The 21,622-nt window shown below is 35.5% G+C and overlaps 1 protein-coding gene across 1 annotated transcript in view; it reads right to left on the bottom strand.

Moving 5' to 3' along the window:
* The window catches only part of FAF1 (Fas associated factor 1), a 265,810-nt gene that overhangs the window by 137,150 nt on the left and 107,038 nt on the right, over window positions 1-21,622 (bottom strand). The window contains exon 8 of the mRNA XM_080921695.1: window positions 9,162-9,248. Coding sequence (XP_080777821.1) covers window positions 9,162-9,248 — 87 coding nt within the window. The remainder of the gene's footprint in view (window positions 1-9,161; window positions 9,249-21,622) is intronic.

The following is a 21,622-nucleotide window of genomic DNA, read 5'->3' as shown; positions in this document are numbered from 1 at the left end:
TTATTCATGATCTACTGCTTGGTTTAAATTAGTTTACATACATGAAATATGCCTTACAAAGTAAGTATCATTGCATTAATGTCTTCATATCACTGAACACTGTCTAAATGACAGGCAAATATACTATTACTATTTATTCCCAATTTCCTATTATTTCTATTATTTCATATTACCATTTACTCCCCATTTCCTTATTAATAATAATGATTTCTACTGAAGAACATTTATACATAAAAACATTATGCCATGGTGAAAATTTTCAATCTATTTCTATTCAGATACAAGTGCTAACCTTACAGCTTACAAGGAAAAATTAAAGTAATTTTTGGCTTCTCTGTTTTTTTTTAATTGATCAACAATTTAAACAAAACAGACAAATTCATGCCTCTACAACTAGAAATGCAAAGAAGCTATACCATATTCAGCACATCTCCCCACCCTAGAATAACTCAGTATTGTTAGACAATTTTACACACACACACACACACACACACACACACACACACACGCACACGCACATGCATGCCAGAATTGTATTAAACAGTCTCTGAAATCCTCCGCAACATTTATTCAAAAGTGTGAATGTCTATAGTGAAAAACATTCACTAGCTCTAACAGCACAACTGCATATATGAGCTCACAAAAGGTAAATCTGGACGTGGACAAAGATCAAGACAGACAAAGATCCCAGCATAGATAATGGAGGTCATGAAGATCCACCCCTATCTGAGGAGCTGCTGAGAGAAGGGAAGGCCATGTTCTTTGGGAATGTTGACCTAGAGGCTAACCACACTATAATAGATGGCCCCTCACCCGTGCACATACAGGAAGCCCTAGATGGATAAGATGGATATTAAATAATTGGGTGATGAGTAAGAACATAAATTAGAAGGGGAATGGTGGTGAGAAAATGAATTGGACAAGAGGGAATGGGGGTGAGTTAGATCCAAACACATTATAGGCATGAAAGAATATTAAATAAAATGCATAACTAAAAAATAGAAAATATAAATTAAAGAAAGTTAAGTTACATACTTCCAAGATACAATGGCAAAGTAAATATGGCTATTCCAAAAGTAAGGACTGTGAACATAATGGGGGAAATCAGACCAAAGTAAACCCAGCAACGAACACCAAGCCCTTCTTGTCTATACCTGAGACCTAGGAATGAAGAGGCACATCCTGAGCTCCAAGTAGTGTTAGCCTTACACCTATAGCTCTACTTCCTACACCACTCAAGACTTCTCTTTTGAATCGGTATCTGCAGTTTTCTTCACTAGACATCCCACATTTCTGACACATATAATATCCACTTTTACTACAGTCTGATGGCTTGTTTTCCATCAGCTAAATATAAACTAGAGTCATTAGGGGAACCTCAGTTGAGGAAATGACCTCACCAGACTGGCCTACAGACAAATTTTTGGGGCAGTGTCTTGATGGATGTGGGTGGACCCAGCCCATTAATGGTGGTGCCACCCCTAGGCTGATAGTTCTGCACGCTGTAAGGAAGAAAAGTAATCAAGTCATGAAGATCAAGACAGTAAACAGAGTGCCTCATGGCATCGGCTTCAGTTGCTGCCTTGATTTCTGGCTAAATTCTCTCAGTGACCATCTGTGACCTGAGAATTATACCTTGAGAATTACAAGCCTTTCCTTCCCACGTTACTTTTGGTCATGGTGTTTTGTCACATAAACATAAACCCTAAGATAGGTGATCCAGGCCTAGCCTCACTATCCTCTTCCTGCCTAGGTTACTAAACCCAGGAAAAGCTTTCAATAGGTAGCCTCACTAAGGTAGGGACCATATTGTGACAACCTGTCCAGACTCTTGCACAGGCACCTACCTGCCTTTCAACTTAAAGTTGTTGTATTGAGTTTGAACTTTTACATCCTAGAGATTTTGACGTATGAGTTCTTGCCCCCAAACACCTTTCCTATTATTCTAGAATAAAGTGCTCCTTAACTGCACCAATCTCTTTAACAATCATACAAATACAAGCCTTTGTGAAATTGACGTATTTCATTTTCTTTGGATAAATATGTGTAGTTGGTATGCTATTTAATATTCTAAGAATCTGCCACTAATTCCCATAGTGGTTATTATCTTTGTGTGTGTGTGTGTGTGTGTGTGTGCGCGCGCGCGCGCGCGCGCGCGTGTGAAAGCTGATTTTATGTCTTCTGACTGGTATCTCCCTTAGGTCAGACTGCCTTCTTTGACCATATGCCCAATAACTTTTGATTGGATATTAGACTATGTTTCACCATTGACCTATCAACTTGCTCCTTTTGAGTTTTATTTTAAGTGTCATCAAATGAAATGCTCAAGTAGTCTTCAGTCTAGACCTAGCTTCTTCACTCCAATAAAGTGTAAGTCTTTGATGATATCTGTTGAATGCCAAGTGTATTCACGGAGGCTTCTGGCAACAGTGGGCAAGCACTCAAAACCTTTTTCAAGTTCTTTATCCTGGGAACTATTCTTTGCTTAGCCTTCTGGAACATCACTCAATGAATGTAAATGGATATCTGGGAAACTCTACACAAATCTTTTCGGCTAGAATTCTGACAAATTTTAGCTATGGCACTCTGAAGTTTCCTTCAAGCTCAGAAGATTCTTCAACACATAATACAAGACTATCATAGAACTAATCTCTTTCTTCTTCAAAGGATTCAATTGCCTGTGAAGAAATGCCTGAGTTGTGTGTGGTAGCAAATGCCTGCACTCTCAGGACTTGGGAAGCTAAGATTCAAGGACAGAAAAGTTTGAAACCAACCAGAGCTACATAGTGCACTCCTATCTCAAACAAAACAAAACACCCTGAAAAATGGTTGTTTTGTATCATTCTATTTGTTTACACAAAGAATAAAATTCTCAGAGCAGTTAAAACTTCATAGAAAGAAGCAATGAAGCAATACTAGTCTGAGATTTTAATAAACTGAAGTGAAAACTGGTAGAATTTTGCTGAAGTGCTTACAGTGTTTATTTGGGAGCTTGCTTCTGTGTTCTCCCTTCCGTTTACTGAGTATTTCCTCTTGACTACATTCATCATGCTCCTAACTTTTTAGTCTACTCTGTACATTTCACAACTTTTCTTGCTCTTTAACGCCAAACTTTTTTTTTAAAACTGCTTTCAAATTCCTTTCTTCTGTTTAGTTTTGTCTGTGTTATTTGGAAAAGACTCTGCATGTTGACAAGGGCAATGAACTGCCGAAGCTACTGAGTCTCACTACAATTCAGAAGCAACATTATCCATGACCTTGCCAAATAAAGAAAAAGCCAGTGAAAATGTCCAAAGATTGCCCGAATTCAGCTGCCCTAAGATTGGTTAACAAGGTAATTTAAATAGCATAAAATGACCCTGAAACTACTCAAAGAATGCTTCTAAATCTGAGTGTGTAAGTGATATAAAGATGTTTACCTCAAGAGAAAAGGAGTTAATGTTTGTTGAATGCATACTAAATGCCAACTATTCCATCAGGGGTTGAAAAATAGTAAAATGTCTTACAGTAGATATTTCAAGTTCTGTGGGCCTCAAAGTTTTTGTGGCAACTAAGGTCATGCCAATCGAATGGAAAAGTAACTACATACAATGTATAAACAAATGGCATCAGTATATCCCACTAAAACATTAGTGACAAGAACAGACAGATGGTGAGTATGATCTGGGCTGACAGTCCTCACAGCAAATCTCTACATTGTATAGTGCATGTCCTTTACATTAGAAAAATACATGTAACTAATGTGTCCTATAAAAATGTCAGCATTATGTTGGGCACCATGGTACACATACACACACCCATTTCCAATACTGAAGGCTGAAGCAGAACAATCACAGAGTCAAAGCAAGACTGCGCTGTGGAAAATCCTATTTTAAAAACAAAACAAGCAAAAATGGCACCTTCACATTATGTGATCTAATGTGCTGAGCCACTGAATCTTCACAATAGACTTTCAAAGATGTGAATATTGCCTTCATTTTATAGATGACAAATTACCTTATGAAACTTATCCAAATAACAGCAATGTTGAAATTCAACAAACTTAGACTGGTTTGCTCCCTTGTGCACTGATTCACTAACTTATACCCCACACCCCTTTCTCTCTCACACCAGTCAGTCTTGGCCTGCATGGAAAAACAAACCTGGATGGAAAGTTTTCAGACCAAAGAATGGAGAATTCGGAATGTCAGGATAAAAATCTGACATAAAAAAGAAGATACTGGATTGTTGTTAAAGTTGTGAAGAAAAGCTAAAAGTCAATCTATGATATATACTAGAAATACTAGCTAGCCTTACAGCAATGGATTAGAATGACTACACAGAAGCTTATAGATCTACTCAGTTATAATGTCAATGTGGTAAGTATTCGGCAGCTATGGAAGTCTGCATGGGAACAGCAGCTTCTGTAAGGTAAGGGCACCCAGTCAGAAAAAAATAGCTTTAACCTGACACCTGTTTACTACAAGGCATTAGGAAGAAATCACAGAAGAAAATGATCTCCAACAAAAGATCAAAATAGGAGCATTCCTCCATACACAGTTTTTTTTTTTAAATGATTAAAAAGCTGGGGGGGCAGAGAGAGAGAGAGAGAGAGAGAGAGAGAGAGAGAGAGAGAGAGAGAGAGAGAGAGAGAGAGAAGATAAGAGAAGAGAAGAGGAGAGAGAGGAGAGGAGAGAGAGGAGAGAGAGAGAGGAGAGAGGGAGAGAGGGAGGGAAGGAGGGAGGGAGGGAGGGAGGGAGGGAGAGGGAGAGGGAGAGGGAGAGGGAGAGGGAGGGAGGAATGTACTGGACTTGCTTGGGTGGTCTTACATACTGTTGTGAGAATACTTAGAAAGTTGGTTCTTGAAGTCCAACACACATGCTCTCTAACCTCTAGTTCTAAGATGTAATTTCTCAATTTTGGAAATAACATCCCTTAGCCAATGATAGGACTACAGAGAATTACTGGTAATCCCTTTTCTAAAAAGAAAAAGGGAAATAAATATTAGTATCAAGTGTTAAAACTACATGATTCTCCCACTTTATAAGCATTACTTAGAATAATCATAAATTCAAACTGCATTATAAAAAATGTCTAAATATCGTTGGTAGTGTTAAGCTTACTTCTGCTCTCTGGGAGCCAAAGGTGTCCTTGCTAATGTGCAAGTTGAGATTTCACCTCCATCTCCTTGTTCTCACAACTGAAGTATCACAGCATGACAACATCCCCTACTACTGAGGATACCTATTTTCCTGATGAAAGAGTGCACCTTGTTGAGAATATAAAGGATCTCCTGTGACACTAGAATATAGCTTCATTTTAGAAAAAATTTCTAATCTGCAACAACGTTTTTTGGGATGCTGACTTCAATTTGTAGCTGGAAAATACTGAAGTTTATCTGGTTATAAGATCCTTTAAGACAATACAAGTATCTAATTATACAAATTCCATTTCTTTGTCCTGTTTTCAATGTCAAAAATTAATGACAACTATAATGAAGTATATACTACCAAGTATATTTTCATATAGTATAAAACATGAATGGAGTGTTATAAAACAATCCTTTCTTACCTCCCTCAAAACAACCACAAAAAAAGCCACAGTGATACAAACGCCAAGCCATAACATTTATTCATTTTAAATGTTCGACTCTACTTACTACAATTTAAGTTTATAACATTTTCCATCACCCCAAATTGGTTACTCTCCTGGTCTGTGGTACTTCCATCAATATATGGAGGCCACTTTATGCGTGTTCTGTGTATAGTCAAAGCCACACAAAAACTCCTGCCACTGAGCAGCAAAAGTATAAACTAAGTTCACTTGTCGTGACCTTTGTAGTCCATCTTCTAGCCTGGCAGTGAGAAGCAGGTTTTCAGGTGCTGTCACTAAGTTAAGCCATCCTAGGTATTAAGTTATGGCATACTGTCCTGGAAAGAAATTAATTATATTTTTGTTGGTAACACATTTCAGACTGTTTACACAGCTGCCATTTCTCAGCTGTACTCAATCCGTGCCCTAAGCTGTGAGGACAATCTTGTTTTGTGGCAGACGCCTCCACTAGAGTGTTTTCAGTAAGTATAAAAACAACACCACCTGCAACAATATAGATGACTTGTAAAGCACCAGCATTACATGTTTTTATGGTCCTAATGAAACAGAAGTTTCTGACATTTACTTGGCTAGACTCTCTCCAAAGACCATAGTTATGACATTTTTGGCCTGAACTCAAGCACAGGAGCTAGCAGATCTGCAATGGCACCAGTTAAAAGCTGCCTGGCCCTAAACATCTTTGTTGTGTCAAATCATGCAGTTCAAGGCACATCTTGCCAATGTGGCAACATTTGCTTTGGGGAAGTGTGGGCAGGCACCATTCACAGGTCCTGGGAAAGGTGCAAATATGAATAATGAGGCAAGAGCTTAATGGGGATTCCCTCTATGCTTGCTATGGTGGATACAGCACCAGGTAGTGTTACATTTCTGGTTACTATCAACTTAGCCTGTTTTCCTAAAGTAATAAAATTACACTGCAACTCTTTGTTAAAAGTAAAATCTTACACATATACTAAAACATCGGTTTCATAAAAGACTGTATCAAAATACTTCAATAAATTAGGGCACAGACTGCATATGGTAGGTTTTTTCCTGTTACTTTTGAAATTGTAACTGATTGGTTTATTTCCTGGTTTCTGTAAATGGAGGAGTCAAGATAATTTTTGTCTAAATTCAGAGCTTGTAGATTTACTCTGAAGCCTATGCAGCCTTGCATTTTAAGACTTTCTCCATTACTTTCTAGCTTTACTGTCATTTCAACTAGTTATTACTGCGTTTAAATCATAGTAAGCTTTAGATGTGTAAACCACACATATCACTCAGCCCCAGGACTGCTCAACAGATGGGCAATCTAGATTGCATCCCTCCTTACTTACTCCTCACCACTCGGGTTATTTTGTAGCAAATTTCGGTTACCTTTTCATATGCTAAAAATCAGTCAATACTTGCCTATCATATTTGAGTTATTTTAAGTACAATATTTACTGACTTCTTTACTGTCTATTGTAAGCCACACAGTATAAATATGTTATCATTAATTTTCAGAAAAAAATGGCTGAAAGTGACTGAGGCTTGGAGAATTTTAAAGATGTGCTTGGATACTAAATTATCTACTTCTAATAACAGTATTTATGTCTTATAATTTAAGACAACAGTAAGGACATTTCTACTTTTTGATGTCTTCTTAGATCCTAACAGAAAAAAACCTCCAAAGCAAGCAAACAAAACTTAACAAAAAAGCAACAATTGCAGCCTTGTTTTTGGCAGTGACCAACCAGTGAATGATTTTAATCATATACTATACTATAAGTGCTAGCAAAGAATCCTAGTTTTTTTTTTCTGATCATTTTTAAATTTTTGAAACCCACAAAAATTTTTTCCAAAGGCTTATTGTAGCTAGTCTCAAAGGCATCTGCCTCAATAAATTGTCTTAGAATTATCTTGTCTTCCAAAAAGAATCTGTTTCAAAATGTTAGGCTTCAATAACCCCCCCTCCAAAACAAAACAAAACAAAACTTTCCAGACAGGAATTGTATTTGATTGAAAATATTAAAAAGCTAATTCAATTCTAAGATACAATCATGACTTAGGATTATACAATGTTTACAAAGTTCTTGATCCTTTTTAGCATTATTTATTACAAAAATTAGATTTAACTTAGAATTCCTGAAACATTCTATTTGCATTTAAAAATGTTTATAGGCTGAAGAGATAGCTTTGAAGAGCACTTACTGTTCTTCCAAAGGATCTGAGTTCAATTCTGAGCACTCAAATTGGGTAGATTACAACTATCTGTATGTAAATCTAGCTTCAAAGAATTTCTGTCCTTTTCTGTCCTCTACCAACAACAGAAACATACACATAAAATAAAAGTAAGAAGAGATTAATTCCTAATGGCATATTACTATCACCACAGGTCAGTGCATCCACCATTCAGACCTAAGCAGAAAAGCTAACTCTTGGGAATAGATGGGAATTGGCATAGAGACCCACAAGTGGATGGTGTGCAGAGAGAGACTTTGGAGCACTCAGCCCCAAAAGGTCTGTCTGTATCATACTCCTATCTTTGAGACTCAGAAATCTATGAGGAGAAGTGTATAGGATGATTACATGACCAAGAAGTGGCAGACAACCTGAAGGAAGCATGCATAGATATAAGAGGCCCATACGCATATGAACTCACAGAGACTGTGAGTACTACCTAGTACACAAATTTAAGTCAAGCAAAAACCCAGTACAAATAAGGAAAAGTTAAGACAAACTCCTACACCTAGCTAAGAAGTTATCTGCAATCAATAGCTGCTATGAGGGGGGAAAACAGTTTTCTTCAATTAGTCCAGTGCAGGCTTCATCTTCAGAAGTAGTTAGCCAACACAAATCAGACTCCAATAAACAGCATAAAATTCTCAACATAATAAAAATAAAAACATTGAAAACAAACATAAAACAACAACAAAAATGCCAGCACCAAAATATGATGGTTATCTGTTTAGTAAATAACAGGTTACAGGAACGTAAGTAAATATAGGGAGAGAGGGCCAAAACCTCTTCATGTCAGTGGATGTGTGATGATAAAATTTATTTTTTGGAAAATTGTAAATTACTGGAAAAATGACAGAGATAGAAAATGGTTCCAAATTTACAATAAAAATTATTTATAAATCACTATTATTGAAAGATGACAAGCTAATATTTCCTTGATTTTTATAGTAGTAAAATGTATAAACTATTTAAAGATATTTACATCAACTGCAAAATATAAAAATTTTCAATATGTACACACACACACACGTGAAAATCAACATGTGTTAGATTTATTTTGAAATATCTCATGATTTATAAATTTTTTGTACTTTGAACATCTAATAAATAACCAAAAATATTTCTCATCAAGGAAAAGATTAAGTCAATATCAAGTTCCCAACACTGATATACATCATTATGAACATAATGTTAACTTTCTTGGCTTATGGCTTATATACATTTGCTCAAATATTACAATTTTTTAAAAAATGGATATGACTTGATGTAAATGAAAAGTTTTTTCAATGGAAAACTCAACACATTTAATTCTGCTTGTAAAAGGCAATTATACTGTGAAGAGAGGCTGTAACTGGACTTTAACTTACTGAATCATCAGTGGCAGAAGATGGCCAGCCTTCCCATAACTGGTGTCGAACAGGTATGCTTGTAAGGTCATACACATTTCTCTTTACCTATAAAAAGAAAGCAACAAAATTAAAATAGGACTTTTGACATTATTTTATTATGTTAACTTTAAGATAAAACATTCATATTTTTAGTTTCAAAACAGTAATTTATAACTAATACAATTCAGAACAATTTTACAAAAGTTATAAAAAATATAAATTCAAGAGCAGAATTTCAACGAATATTTCAAGAAATAACTTCCTCTTATGACTGATGTTTTTAGTGTATGCATGTTTGTATAGGTAGATATATGCATTTGAGTATGGGCACACTCAGGAGCTAGAAGCAAACCTTAGACCTGGAGTTACAAGTCACCCTTGCCGTGTGAGTGCTAGGAAATAAACTGGTTGTCTGTGAGAAAAGTACCTCATTAAGCACTGAGCTATTATAACTTCAGACTCGTGATGACTGTGATCACTGCTAACATCAAGTCTCTTAAGACTCTTCAAGTCGGTTAAGAAACTTCAAGTAATGGCTCACTAAGAGCTGACAACATTTACAAACATTTTGTAAGTAATTAAATTTTTAAAACTTTATGATTCAAAAAGTATATTTCAGATTTCTATTAAAGAGAAGAAATGAATTTGGTTGAAGTAGAGTGAGGGGTTGAAGTTACTTTAAAGCATGTTGTATGATTATTTTAATTAGCCCAAACTTAAAACTAAGCTGAGGTTTCCATTAATATACTATTTTAGCCTCTCCTAAAGTCAAAATAAAAGCTCTTTAGTGAGTTCCAGGACAACCAGAGCTACTTAGTGAAACCCTATCTCAAACAAGCCTACTATCAACTTTGTATCTTTCGAGTTAAAAAAAAAAACTAGTAGTGGAGAGTTCAACTGTTTGCCATCCAGAGACTTAAAGGAGGAGCATATCTTGCTGAAGGGGATGGCCCATACCTGCACTCTGCTTCTCCACTGTAAGGCAGAAGGACCATGAGTAAGGGACCAGCTTGAACAATTTAGAAGAACTCTGCAAAGCCATAACCCCAGATCATACCCCTAATTTCTTAAGAATATTTTTAAACAGCATACAGAAATTCTATTTTATTCTTCACTTATAATTAAAACTATTAGTTCCTTATAATAAAGAGGCAATCCATCTTAACGAATTCTTCATTCAGTGTACTCTAATCTTGAGGTGTTATACATATGTTCTATGGTTAGTATTTTAATATGGCTGCTCAACCAGCAGCACTAAGTCATACTTCTAAAGTGCAAAACCTTAAAGTATCATGCTGTTCAGCTACAGCATTTTGTTTTATTTTACACAAACATATCTAAGTTACCCTTCCAGTGAAACAGAGATATGCACACATTAAGAAAAAAAACATATAAAACATGGAACTCAATCTATTTTTATTGCTAATAATGTACACCTGAGGGTGGAGGTGGGAAACATGGGGGAATTAGTAAATGAGATCCTAGGAGCTTGGGACACTGCTTGATCCCTCACTCAATTTAAACAAGCAGCTTTTCTCCAAACAGCCGCAGTAATGCTCAGGCTACTCTGTAATATTTTACTTGCAGTTGTCATATCAACTTTGGAAATTTTGATCAGTCTTTACCAATTCAAAACTTAGCAAAAGGCAACTGGACCAGCTTTTAAGCACTTTCACTAGCTGAATCTATTTCATCACATTTAGATATTAGTGTTCTCTGGGGCAAAAGTACTTCAAAAATCCAAAGCATTACATTCATTTAAAAAAAAAAAAGAAGAAGAAAAAAAAGTCTTTCTTCTTTCCTTAAACTTTTTTTGAGTACCTAGCTACATCAGAGCTCATCAGCTATTTTTAAACAAAAGCAAAAAAAACCTTGTGTGTGTGTGCGCGTGTGTGTGTGTGCGCACGCGCACAAACATGACCAGTACACAGACAAGTAGCATTGAAGTAAAATTCCTTAAATTCTACCTTAATTGTAAAATATAATGATTCATTATCATGAAAAAAACAGTATTTTCTTATAGCACTAACCTATATATAACTGCACTGAGCTGAATGACATTCCTCTGCTATTCTAAGCCTGAAAAGCATGTTCTGACTATAGTGCTATGTTGGTATAATGCACAATGCCAAATTGATGTGCCGAACAAAAGTGATCAAAGTTAGAGTAATGTTAGCCACTGCACAAGTATTTGGCTTCATTGTCCTCTCCAGAATGATATCTATTAAAGCAACTCATCATAGAACAAACTAATGTAGAGAACTTAGTTTCGAGAGCACTATATAAAGCATTGTAAGTCAATGTTTGATTGTTCTGATGCAAAGGCTAAATTTATACAGTAATCTGAGATGGTGACAAAAAAATCTTTTAGGATAAACTAAACAACAATTTAAGTGAAAACAAATTTCAAAATTAAGTCCATGTTATAACTATAAGCAGACCTTTATCATTATAAAGCAAAGCAGTAGCAGAAACACCAAAATAGTGAGTTTAATAAAGGAGATATGAAAATTCATTGCCTTCACTGGTGAGTGTATATCCAATTAAAAGTTTAAATCACCATTCTGCAGAGTAGGAAAAATTAAAAAGTACATAAAGAAAATATAGTCTTTGAGCTGTATATAAAATGATGCAGATGAATTTGAATTCCTATGAAATAGATCCAAGATGCAATTCTCCTACAGGAGGAAAACTAAAGTACAAATAAGTAAAGAGAAACAGAGACAGAGCAAGATAGCAGGGATGATGGAAAGAACAAAAAAAGAAAAAAAAGAAACGGGGGAGGGGGGTTGTTAAAGGAGGATGTAGTATGAGACAAAAGCAAAGAGAGGGAAAGACAGCAATCGTGATTATCTGAGAAAGGAAGAATGGATGCAGGTAGGTATGCTGTCTGACTCTCAGATGATATCACTGCCCTGTTTCTGATGCAGTTCCATCTTTAGAGACTGTAAATTCCAGTTAAGTAGGAACAAGTGACACTTCACTAGATAATATTTCCTAAGGGATATTTTTTTCTTTTGGTCTTACACATTTTCTTTGATCAACACTGACTCAAAAACATGCTGAACATTCAAAATCTTTTCAATTCCTGTTTTGTGTTAAGCTCTAAATCTATAAGATTTTAAGCTACTAACCCATGCAAATGTTACACTTAGTTCTGAAGGAATATAATAAATACTGTGGTTGTCAGCTACATTAAAACAAACTATACTGTATACAGATTATAAGTTCTAAACTCACCATAGTTTTTTTCTCATGTTTGTTTTCTAAATCTTTTTAGAATTTTTCTCACTGCTTCAGATACCTATGTATACACACACACCAGAATAAATTGAAAAAATGCAGAATATCTTTCCGATTTATTAGATGTTTTCACAGGTGATGTGTATCTACATACTTAAACATAGCACTCGAGGAAGTACCATTTTATCCTTGCATGCTGAATGTATGTATTTTTATAAGTATTCATCTTTTCCCTTTTATTTTAAATTCACTTAAAATTTCAAAACAGCTTTTCTTTGGGTAAAATTTTATTATAATTTCTTACAAAAAAATTCTTAGGTAAGTTACCTTATTAAATGCTAAACTTTACATTTTAAACTCAAAAATAGACTCAAATGAGTTGACTTTAGTTATTCCAGCTAAAACCTAAAAGGCCTATGATGCTTAGTAGATAACATAACACTGTCCGTTATAATAAAGACACTACTTGTACACTGAATATTGGTAAAACTTTTCTCAGTAAATTGTACATGCCAGTGAAGTGTGTGTTGTGGTAGAAGAAAAACAGACCTGGAGTTCGGATTCTAATCCCAGAGCTATTACTATGCACAAATTGGCTCAGCCTTTCTGAGATTTAGTTCACTCAACCTTAGATGAGAATAAAGATCATTTCTGATTTTCAATACTATAAAAGCCTATGATTTCATGAAGATATTAGAGTTAATCCTGGGTGCAGAAAGAGCTAAATATATGCAAAACAAAGCCATAATGAAGGAGTTTACAAACATTAAGGCCCTAGCCTTAATTTTCAGTAAAAAACAGCAGTAAAGTCAACAAATTTAACAGACATCAAAGAGAAAAATAAAAATAATTTCAGGTGAGAAAGGTATAAAAGCATTTTAATTGTTTTTTCTTAAATAAATAAAACTGAGTCCTTGTTTATACCTTAATAAAAAACCTAATTAATGTTTTTAACCTCATAGGATCTAATTTTAAAATAAGGCCTGTCATGATGGTTTCTGAACTATACCTTCAACTATGTTATCAGTGACCCCACACTGTAGCCAGACCACTGTTATCAATATGTTAACAGTTACAACGTTGTTTTTTAATTCACTTCATTAAAAATCTTTGAAATTGGCCCCATAAATTGTTATTAAACATTTAATTTAAGAAAATATATTTAAATTGTATGGATTCCAAACAGCTTTTAATTGGCTCTGGACTCTCTGAACTAAGACACTAGCACACATTATTGTCTTTCTATGCAGTATCATGAAACGACAGGGATCCATGGAATTTTCCGGCCACTGTCACAAGAACAAAAGGCCTCTAGAGACAGTAGAACCTGAGCTTATCCACATTTAAAACATATCAACTATGAGCTGCAACTACATGGAACAAGTGTTTGCAGTGGTCTGTTTAAATCAAAACAAGGCACACAAACCAGGCTGAGTTCCAGTTTCCTGGCAATTGGTGGAGCTCTGAAAGGCTTGTGTAGTTAAGAAACCAATCACTTCTGATTCAGAATAGGCTTTGAACACATACTACATATCTAATGCCTTTCCTTTTTCTTCTTTTTAACATATTGTACATGCAATGCAGTTGCACATGGATTTGTTTTTACTAAGATGCAAGTTAAACCCTTCTAAAAATCCTTCCTGAACAATAACACCAAAAAAAAAAAAAAAAAAAAAAAAAAAAAAAAAAAAAAAAAAAAAAAAACAAAAAACGTTTGAAACCGGATGGTGCAAGGGGAATGAGAAGGTGGCATCAGTAATCAAATGTTAATTAGCAAGCTTTTCCCCTTCCCCCAGGGCTGGCCTGTGTTAGAGAATTCAAATCAGAAATCAATGCTCCAAGTGTTTAACTATTACTTCTTCTCATTAACCATTAAAAGACCAAGCAATTTTCTCCTCATAAAAACAGTAACTCAAGAATTTCTTTTTCTCAAATACCGTCTTTCCAGAAAACAATGAAGAGGCCTATAAAATTCAAGTGCTTTTCAACCAGGCTTTGAACCAACTGTATTCTGCACTTTCACATCTTCTGCTCCTAAATGAATTCTTATTCTCACAACTGCACCATCCTTCTCCCATAGTTAGAAAACGAATTTTGTTTCTTCCTTATAAAATGACAGGACTGACTGCCAACATTTTTAAGATTCTGGTATGGTAATAATAAAGTGACTCAAGTACAGAATCTACTTTAAAAACATATAATTGTAAATGGATTTGATTTTGGCCATCATGAGCAACTACCAGAAATAAGATTAAGAATTTCCACTAATAACACGGAAATCGTACTGAAACTTTGGTGAGAACAAAAATACTGTAAAATTGCAAGTCACATCATATTTACACAAAGCTAACCAACCTAAGTGGTGGATTATATCTATACTTTAAATTAAGTCTATATCAACAGACTTATTTTCTTGATTCTCAGTTTCCCAAACTAGCCTTGAACTCACTGTATAGAACAGGTTTAGCTTCAAACATTCTGATCTTCCTGCCTCTGTTACCAGGTATACACCACCACACCAGGCTTATGTGGTACTATGGAAGTAATCCACGGCTTCATACATACTATGTGATTACTTTACTCACTGAGTTACATCCCCAGTTCTCAAATCATAATTCTGAAAGAGCTATGAAAATGAACAATAGGTAAGAAGATAGACTAAATGTCACAAATGTTTAAAAGGCTAAATATTAGGACCTTAGTGGTGGATTTAAAGAAAGGTTTTGGAAAAACTGTGAAGTTACAAATAATGATGAATAGAAAGGCCAATGATTTTTCTACAATAGCCATTCTCAAAGCAGTAGTGGTATCGGGAGGAAGAGATTAGAGATACTTATTCCAGAGCCCTGTGATCCCAATGTGGTGAAACATCTTGGGCACTGCATGGGGAGAGGTGGCCAGCACTAAAAGTGATTCTTACCAGTGTGAAGGATGAGATGCAGAGTGCTCCACACAGGCTTCTCCAGACAGCCATACTTCTTGAGCTAACTAATTTTCAACCCTTCAAGTTTATGCTGAATGGGCCCTGTTGCTTTTATGAATGAGGAAATCCCAAAATCTTGTTTGGGTTAACAGGATAGGTGGGATGAGATTGCAAATTGCTGTCACTGAACCTTATGAATTTACAATCTTTCGATAAAGTCTGACATTATGGAAAGTCACAAATATTTTAATCTAAATTTGTCGGAGAGAGCTCATAATAGGCTTTAAATATCATGGAAGAAAATAGTTGATTTACTGCCTGTAGTAAATAAAACAGCAGCATCTTCAATAAATGCTCTTAAAATTTCTCCCTACATACAATTAAGTAAATTAATGAGTTTGTACCATTAGAAAGGAAAATAATAAACAAAAACCCAGAAATAACTGCCACAAACATTTTTAAGAGTCTCATGTTGGATAACATTCATTCTGTAAAGTCCAATTTATATTTTATTCCCACTGGTTCAATTATTATATATGGTCTACAAGTGGTAGAGCATGTGTTCAGCACATTCAAAGCTCTGAATCAGATCCCCAGGAGAGGACAACTTTAAAAAAAAAAAAAAAAAAAAAAAAAAAAAAAAGACAAAAGATTCTTCTGAAACCAGAAAGTAAAGTGCTTCTAAGTCAGAAATGTTTTGATTGTAAGTTTGAATTTTTGTAGGTAAAGCAAAATGTATCAGAAGAAATGCACTACTTAATCTTAAGGATACCATTCATGCTACCAAGTACTTAGCTACAAGCAAATCCACTATTCTAGGTCTTTTGTTGTTCCATATGAAATTTCACATTGATCTTTCCAACTCAATGAAGGACTGGGTTGGAATTTTGATGGGGATTGCATTGAATCTGTAGATTGCTTTTGGTAAGATGGCCAGTTTTACAATGTTGATCCTTCCAATCCATGAGCATGGGAGATCTTTCCGTTTTCTGTGATCTTCCTTGATTTCCTTCTTCAGAGATTTGAAGTTTTTGTCATACAGGTCCTTCACTTGCTTAGTCAGAGTCACACCAAGGTATTTCATATTGTTTGTGACTATTGTGAAGGGTATATTTTCCTTTAATTTCTTTCTCCACATGTTTGTCCTTTGAGTATAGGAAGGCTACTGATTTGTTTGAGTTAATTTTGTATCCAGCCACTTTGCTGAACTTGTTTATCAGCTGTAGGAGTTCTCTGGTGGAATTTTTGGGGTCACTCAAGTACACAATCATGTCATCTGCAAAGAGTGATGTTTTTACCTCTTCCTTTCCTATTTGTATCCCCTTGATCTCCTTTTGCTGTCTAATTGCTCCAGCCAGGACTTCCAGTACTATGTTGAATAGGTAGGGGGAGAGTGGGCAGTCTTGTCGAGTCCCTGATTTTAGTGGGATTGCTTCAAGTTTCTCACCATTAAGTTTGATGTTGGCTATTGGTATAATGCATTTATTATGTTTAGGTATGGACCTTGGATTCCTGTTCTTTCCAAGACGTTTAACATGAAGGGGTGTTGAATTTTGTCAAGTGCTTTCTCAGCATCTAGTGAGATGATCATGTGGTTTTTTCTTTGAGTTTGTTTATATGGTGGATTATGTTGATAGATTTCCATATATTAAACCATCCCTGCATCCCAGGGATGAAGCCTACTTGATCATGGTGAATGATCGTTTTGATGTGTTCATCGATTTGGTTTGCAAGGATTTTGTTGAGTATTTTTGCATCAATGTTCATAAGTGAGATTGCTCTAAAGTTCTCTTTCCTTGTAAGGTTTTTGTGTGGTTTAGGAACGAGGGTTATTGTTCTTAAAATATAGGAAATAGTACAGTCTAACATCCACCAGTATGATAGTTAAATAAATGAAATATGGAAACTAAAAGTGTTGATGCTGAGAAGAGAGAACTAGTCAGGCAGATTCAGAGTAGCGTTGACAGAAATGTCGTTGATCCCTGTCAGAGGTCTAGAGTGTCAGAAGGGAACTCTTTCCTTATTATCTGTTTCCTGAAATGAGCATCTTTCCTAGAAACTACATGAGGACTTGACCTAAACTTGGACACCTTGTGGGTGGGCCAGCTGGGCTGTCTACCTCACTGGCTTCACTAATCAGTCAGTAGCCCTACAAAGCCATACAGCAGCTTGATGGGCTTGCTTCTGCTACATTATAGAGACAGAAGCTTTCTATAATCAAATTTCTAAGACTTGGCTTTCTGAGGTCCATAAATTTCATTCTCTGAATTAAAAAAACTAGAACCTAGTCAGTGAACTACAACTCGGTCAGTGAATATGTTGTGTGGCTATGAGATTCCAGCACCTTTACTACTGAGGTAAACCCCCGCCGAAGAAAGAGTAAGCCTGCATCAAATTCAAAATCAGTTTTATTACATTAAAGCAGGCCCTACAACAAAGAGTATCCCAAAGGCCAGTAAAACTATTGTCTTTCTCTACCAGAAAGCTACAGTAAAACATCACCAGTTCTATTTGCTTTCATATGGTCTCTGGTGCTTCTGTACTGCTAGGTTAGCAGAGTTAAGAAGACTCAACAGATTAACTTGATTTTTTTAAAACTATATTTAGTCCTTTACTACATCATGATAGTAGTAGATAATATTACTAACTTATAAGATGTTGAAAACTCGGGACTAATGGCTATAAATAGGACATTTACCTCACCTCCTCCAAAAGCTCAGAAAACATTACCGAAGTTAGGGTGGAAAATGTAAGAGCCACAAAAGTAGGCATGTCTGTGAACATAATGGAGTCGCAGCACTCATGGCAGCTGATTACCAACGTAAGATCTCAAGACTGGGACTACTGACACACAGTGTCCTGAAGGGGAGACCAAAGGGCCTAATCCCTCCCTCAGACATCTTCTGGGGTGCAGCCACTGATACAAAACACTTGCTCCTGCAAACAACTCTAATGAAACATTTGATTAAAGAAACAAAATAAAAACCAAGGCAGGAAAATAGATGGAGGACTACCTGGAAAGAAGAAAGATCTTAATAGGAAAAGAAGAGATAAATATGTATATATGAAAATTGTCACGATAAACTCACTATGTATAATTAATAGATGCTAACATTTTTTAAAACTAGGGGCTGAAGATACAGCTCAGTTGTAGACAGCTTGGTTATTATGTACAATGTCCCGGTTTTAATTCCTAGTACCATGAAAAAGGGAGGAAAGTTTATAAAATAATGATCACTTTTGCTTAAATACACACATAAATGTACATACTTACCAATACTACATTATTGCTAAAAAAAAAAAAACAATGATAAATATTCAGTTCTATCTTTCCTATACATTGGACTTATTACTCATTTTACATTTTTAATAAGTAACTTTTAAAATGTTTTTATTAAAAGTAAAGAAACTTGCACCAGAACAAACTATTTTTTTTATTTCAGGTGTCTTATTAATTGTCTGTTTGATGCTGAGTGCATAAGTGGGGGAAGAAACTCAACCACTACTCAAAAGTGTTCAATAGAGTAGTTCCTAGTTTGTATTAAATCATCGTTGTCATAATAAAATAACCTAATATTATCTTTAGTTTAGAAAAACAGAAACTGGAAGTCATATAACGTGATTAGTTCAAGTTTCCTTCACTTAGTAAATGGTAAGTACAGGCTCTAACTTAGTTCTATGAAACTCTAAGATCTAGGACTCTTTCATAATTTCAACAGAATCTTAATCTGAATTTTGTCTGTAAAATAAAATGTTGTGGTAAATTATCTTTAAAAGTCTTTCCACCTGATACTTTTATCATTGTAAATAAAGAATTTATTTTTTTAATCTTCTTCAAACAGGATCTCACTATCTAACTGAGTCTAGCTTGGGACTTCCTTGCCTTAGCCATTTGAGTGTTGGGATCATGATCCTGTACAATCACACAGAGCTCCAATTATGAGTATTCTGAGATCACTCCTGCTTACTCTGAGCAGTGGTAAGTAAGTATTAACAAGTGAGTGTGGCCAACTACAGACAGCTGTATCACAAGAGCAAAAAAACCTTTCTACAATTGTTGTAATGAAGAGGCAATCAATATAGTTGCTGGATGTCAACTTTTGAACTTTTAAGTGCTGTATAGGAAGAACGACTGCAAGAGCAAACAGCAACTGGTTATTGTTCTATAACTGAATATTGTTTCCAAAGTACCAGGGTAGTTCCTAGGGTCACAAATAACTGAGAAAGAAACACCAAGACACACACACACACACACGAAATAAACCAAGGCAAAAGAATATTAACATGATAAGTAAGCTTTATCATATGACTGTTATATAATGTCATCACTGATCAATACCTTCTGAGTCTCCCTCAAAGATTTCAACTAGAGTAAAGGAATACGGTAAGATTCACACAAGGGCACTGCAACTTTACTTGGCCAATGTGCAGTAGACCAAGTCTTTCCTACCTAGTTATTCCAGTGTGTCCGCCTCACCCACTCAAGCAATGAACACTCTTGCCCACTCCTATTTTATGCTTTTTATTTGGGTAAGTGAAAATCTTATTAGAAACAGCTATGCTGTATTCTAAAACGAAACTGTATCTGTAAGAAAAATGATCTGAGCAATGCTTTTAAACTATTGTGCAAATTATTGTTTGTTTTGTTGTTGTTTTCCCCTGTTGAATTTTTCTTGTTTCAGGTGAGCCTATGCATAAACTTATGCTACATACACACACAAACAAATTAAGCTACTTGCTTAAATATCCTTCATTTGGTCAAGGCTTAAGTCACAATGATAAGGCAGATTTCAAATACTCTTTAACTAAAGGAGACAGTTGAATAAACATTTTTTAAAAATTAAATGTTGTTGATGGTTTGGAAAAGAAAAAAATTTTTATAATGTGTGGAAAAAAACAAAAGCAAACAAAAATCTATAAATCCTTTCTTACTCTAGCAGTGCCCACTGAATCCAGACATGATGTTTATGTTTGCTTTGCTGCGTTCTACTGCTCACCCCAGCCTTTGCTTTCTAGGATGTGAAAAAAAGTGCTGGGAACCATCAGCAATAGAACTTCAGTCTATAATCAGCTCTCTAATAATTTTATCTTTTCTTGTTAACAAAAAAAATGCAAATAACAAAGGCAACAAAAGGACTTAGTGTTAGGGTCCGCCATGAATACTAACGTGGCCTGGGGGTGTGGTTCATCAAGTGAAAATAAACCATTCAAGTCGCCCACATCAAGAAGAAAGTTTGGGAACAACTAGGCCAGTGTTTGCATTTGGGGCTCTGGAGTCAGGAGAGTTGCATTTCCCTTGACTCTGCTTAACTTAGGCACCAGAGACAACCTACTTAATCTCTCCTTTAGGAAATGTAAACTTAGTTTCTGCAAAGAACAGCCCCTATGATATTTTATAATAAATTTGATCAGACTTTAAAATTCTAACTTGCCAATTTTCATGATCAGATTTTACCAGTATTCTAAGGGTAATGTAGGTGAAAGAGACCATCTTCAGAAAAATAGCTGTGTTGGCCAAGAGCAGAGTTACAAAGGGATAAGCACAAAATTACACACCTAGTTAACTTTGACTGAATGAAACAGAGTTGGAAACTGGCTCCAAACGCCAAGTGAATGGACACTATAAACGAAAGCCTAATACACATCAAACTCCAAGGAGTGAGGCTGCCAGTGTTCAGAAGCTCCATTTAACTGGTGGTTAATTAAGGCAGTTAAAATCCTAACCCAAGGGCTTCACAGTTAAGACTGGCTCTAAAAAGTAGATACAGCTTATTTAGAAAGAAAATACTTGGAACACCTTAACATTATTACTTGATGCACTTAGATGGGAAAAGTTTAACATGATTCATTAAATAAGTTTACATTCTAAATATACTGCCTGAAGTCTCCTGTTTGAAAAAATTACTCCTATTTATTCATTAACAAAGCTATCCCTTAGTTCATCCCTGCCATAACCTGCTCTATTCAAAAACCATATGGGAAAGGACATAAAAAACCGCCACAAACCATGGACTTCTGGTATTAGTGCTATACACAGCATACCCCTATTCATTATTCTACCTCCCTTGTTTAATCTATCATTAAGATTCAGTGACCCTACACTAAATTTAAAGCAGATCCTTCCTTCCTCCCATGCCTAAATTCACATACTTTTCTAGCTGGGGATGCCCTCAAGTATTAACAACTCTACGGGGTTTCTCTAATCTCAGCTCTGAACTATGTCATGCTATAGAACCAAGAAATTGCTGTTTTACATCTCTAACTATGGAAGCTT

This window comes from Micromys minutus, assembly GCF_963924665.1.
Source record: "Micromys minutus genome assembly, chromosome: 9".
Lineage (NCBI taxonomy): Eukaryota > Metazoa > Chordata > Mammalia > Rodentia > Muridae > Micromys > Micromys minutus.
Note: the sequence above shows the minus strand (reverse complement) of the source record. Positions and strands in the feature narration are given on the sequence as shown.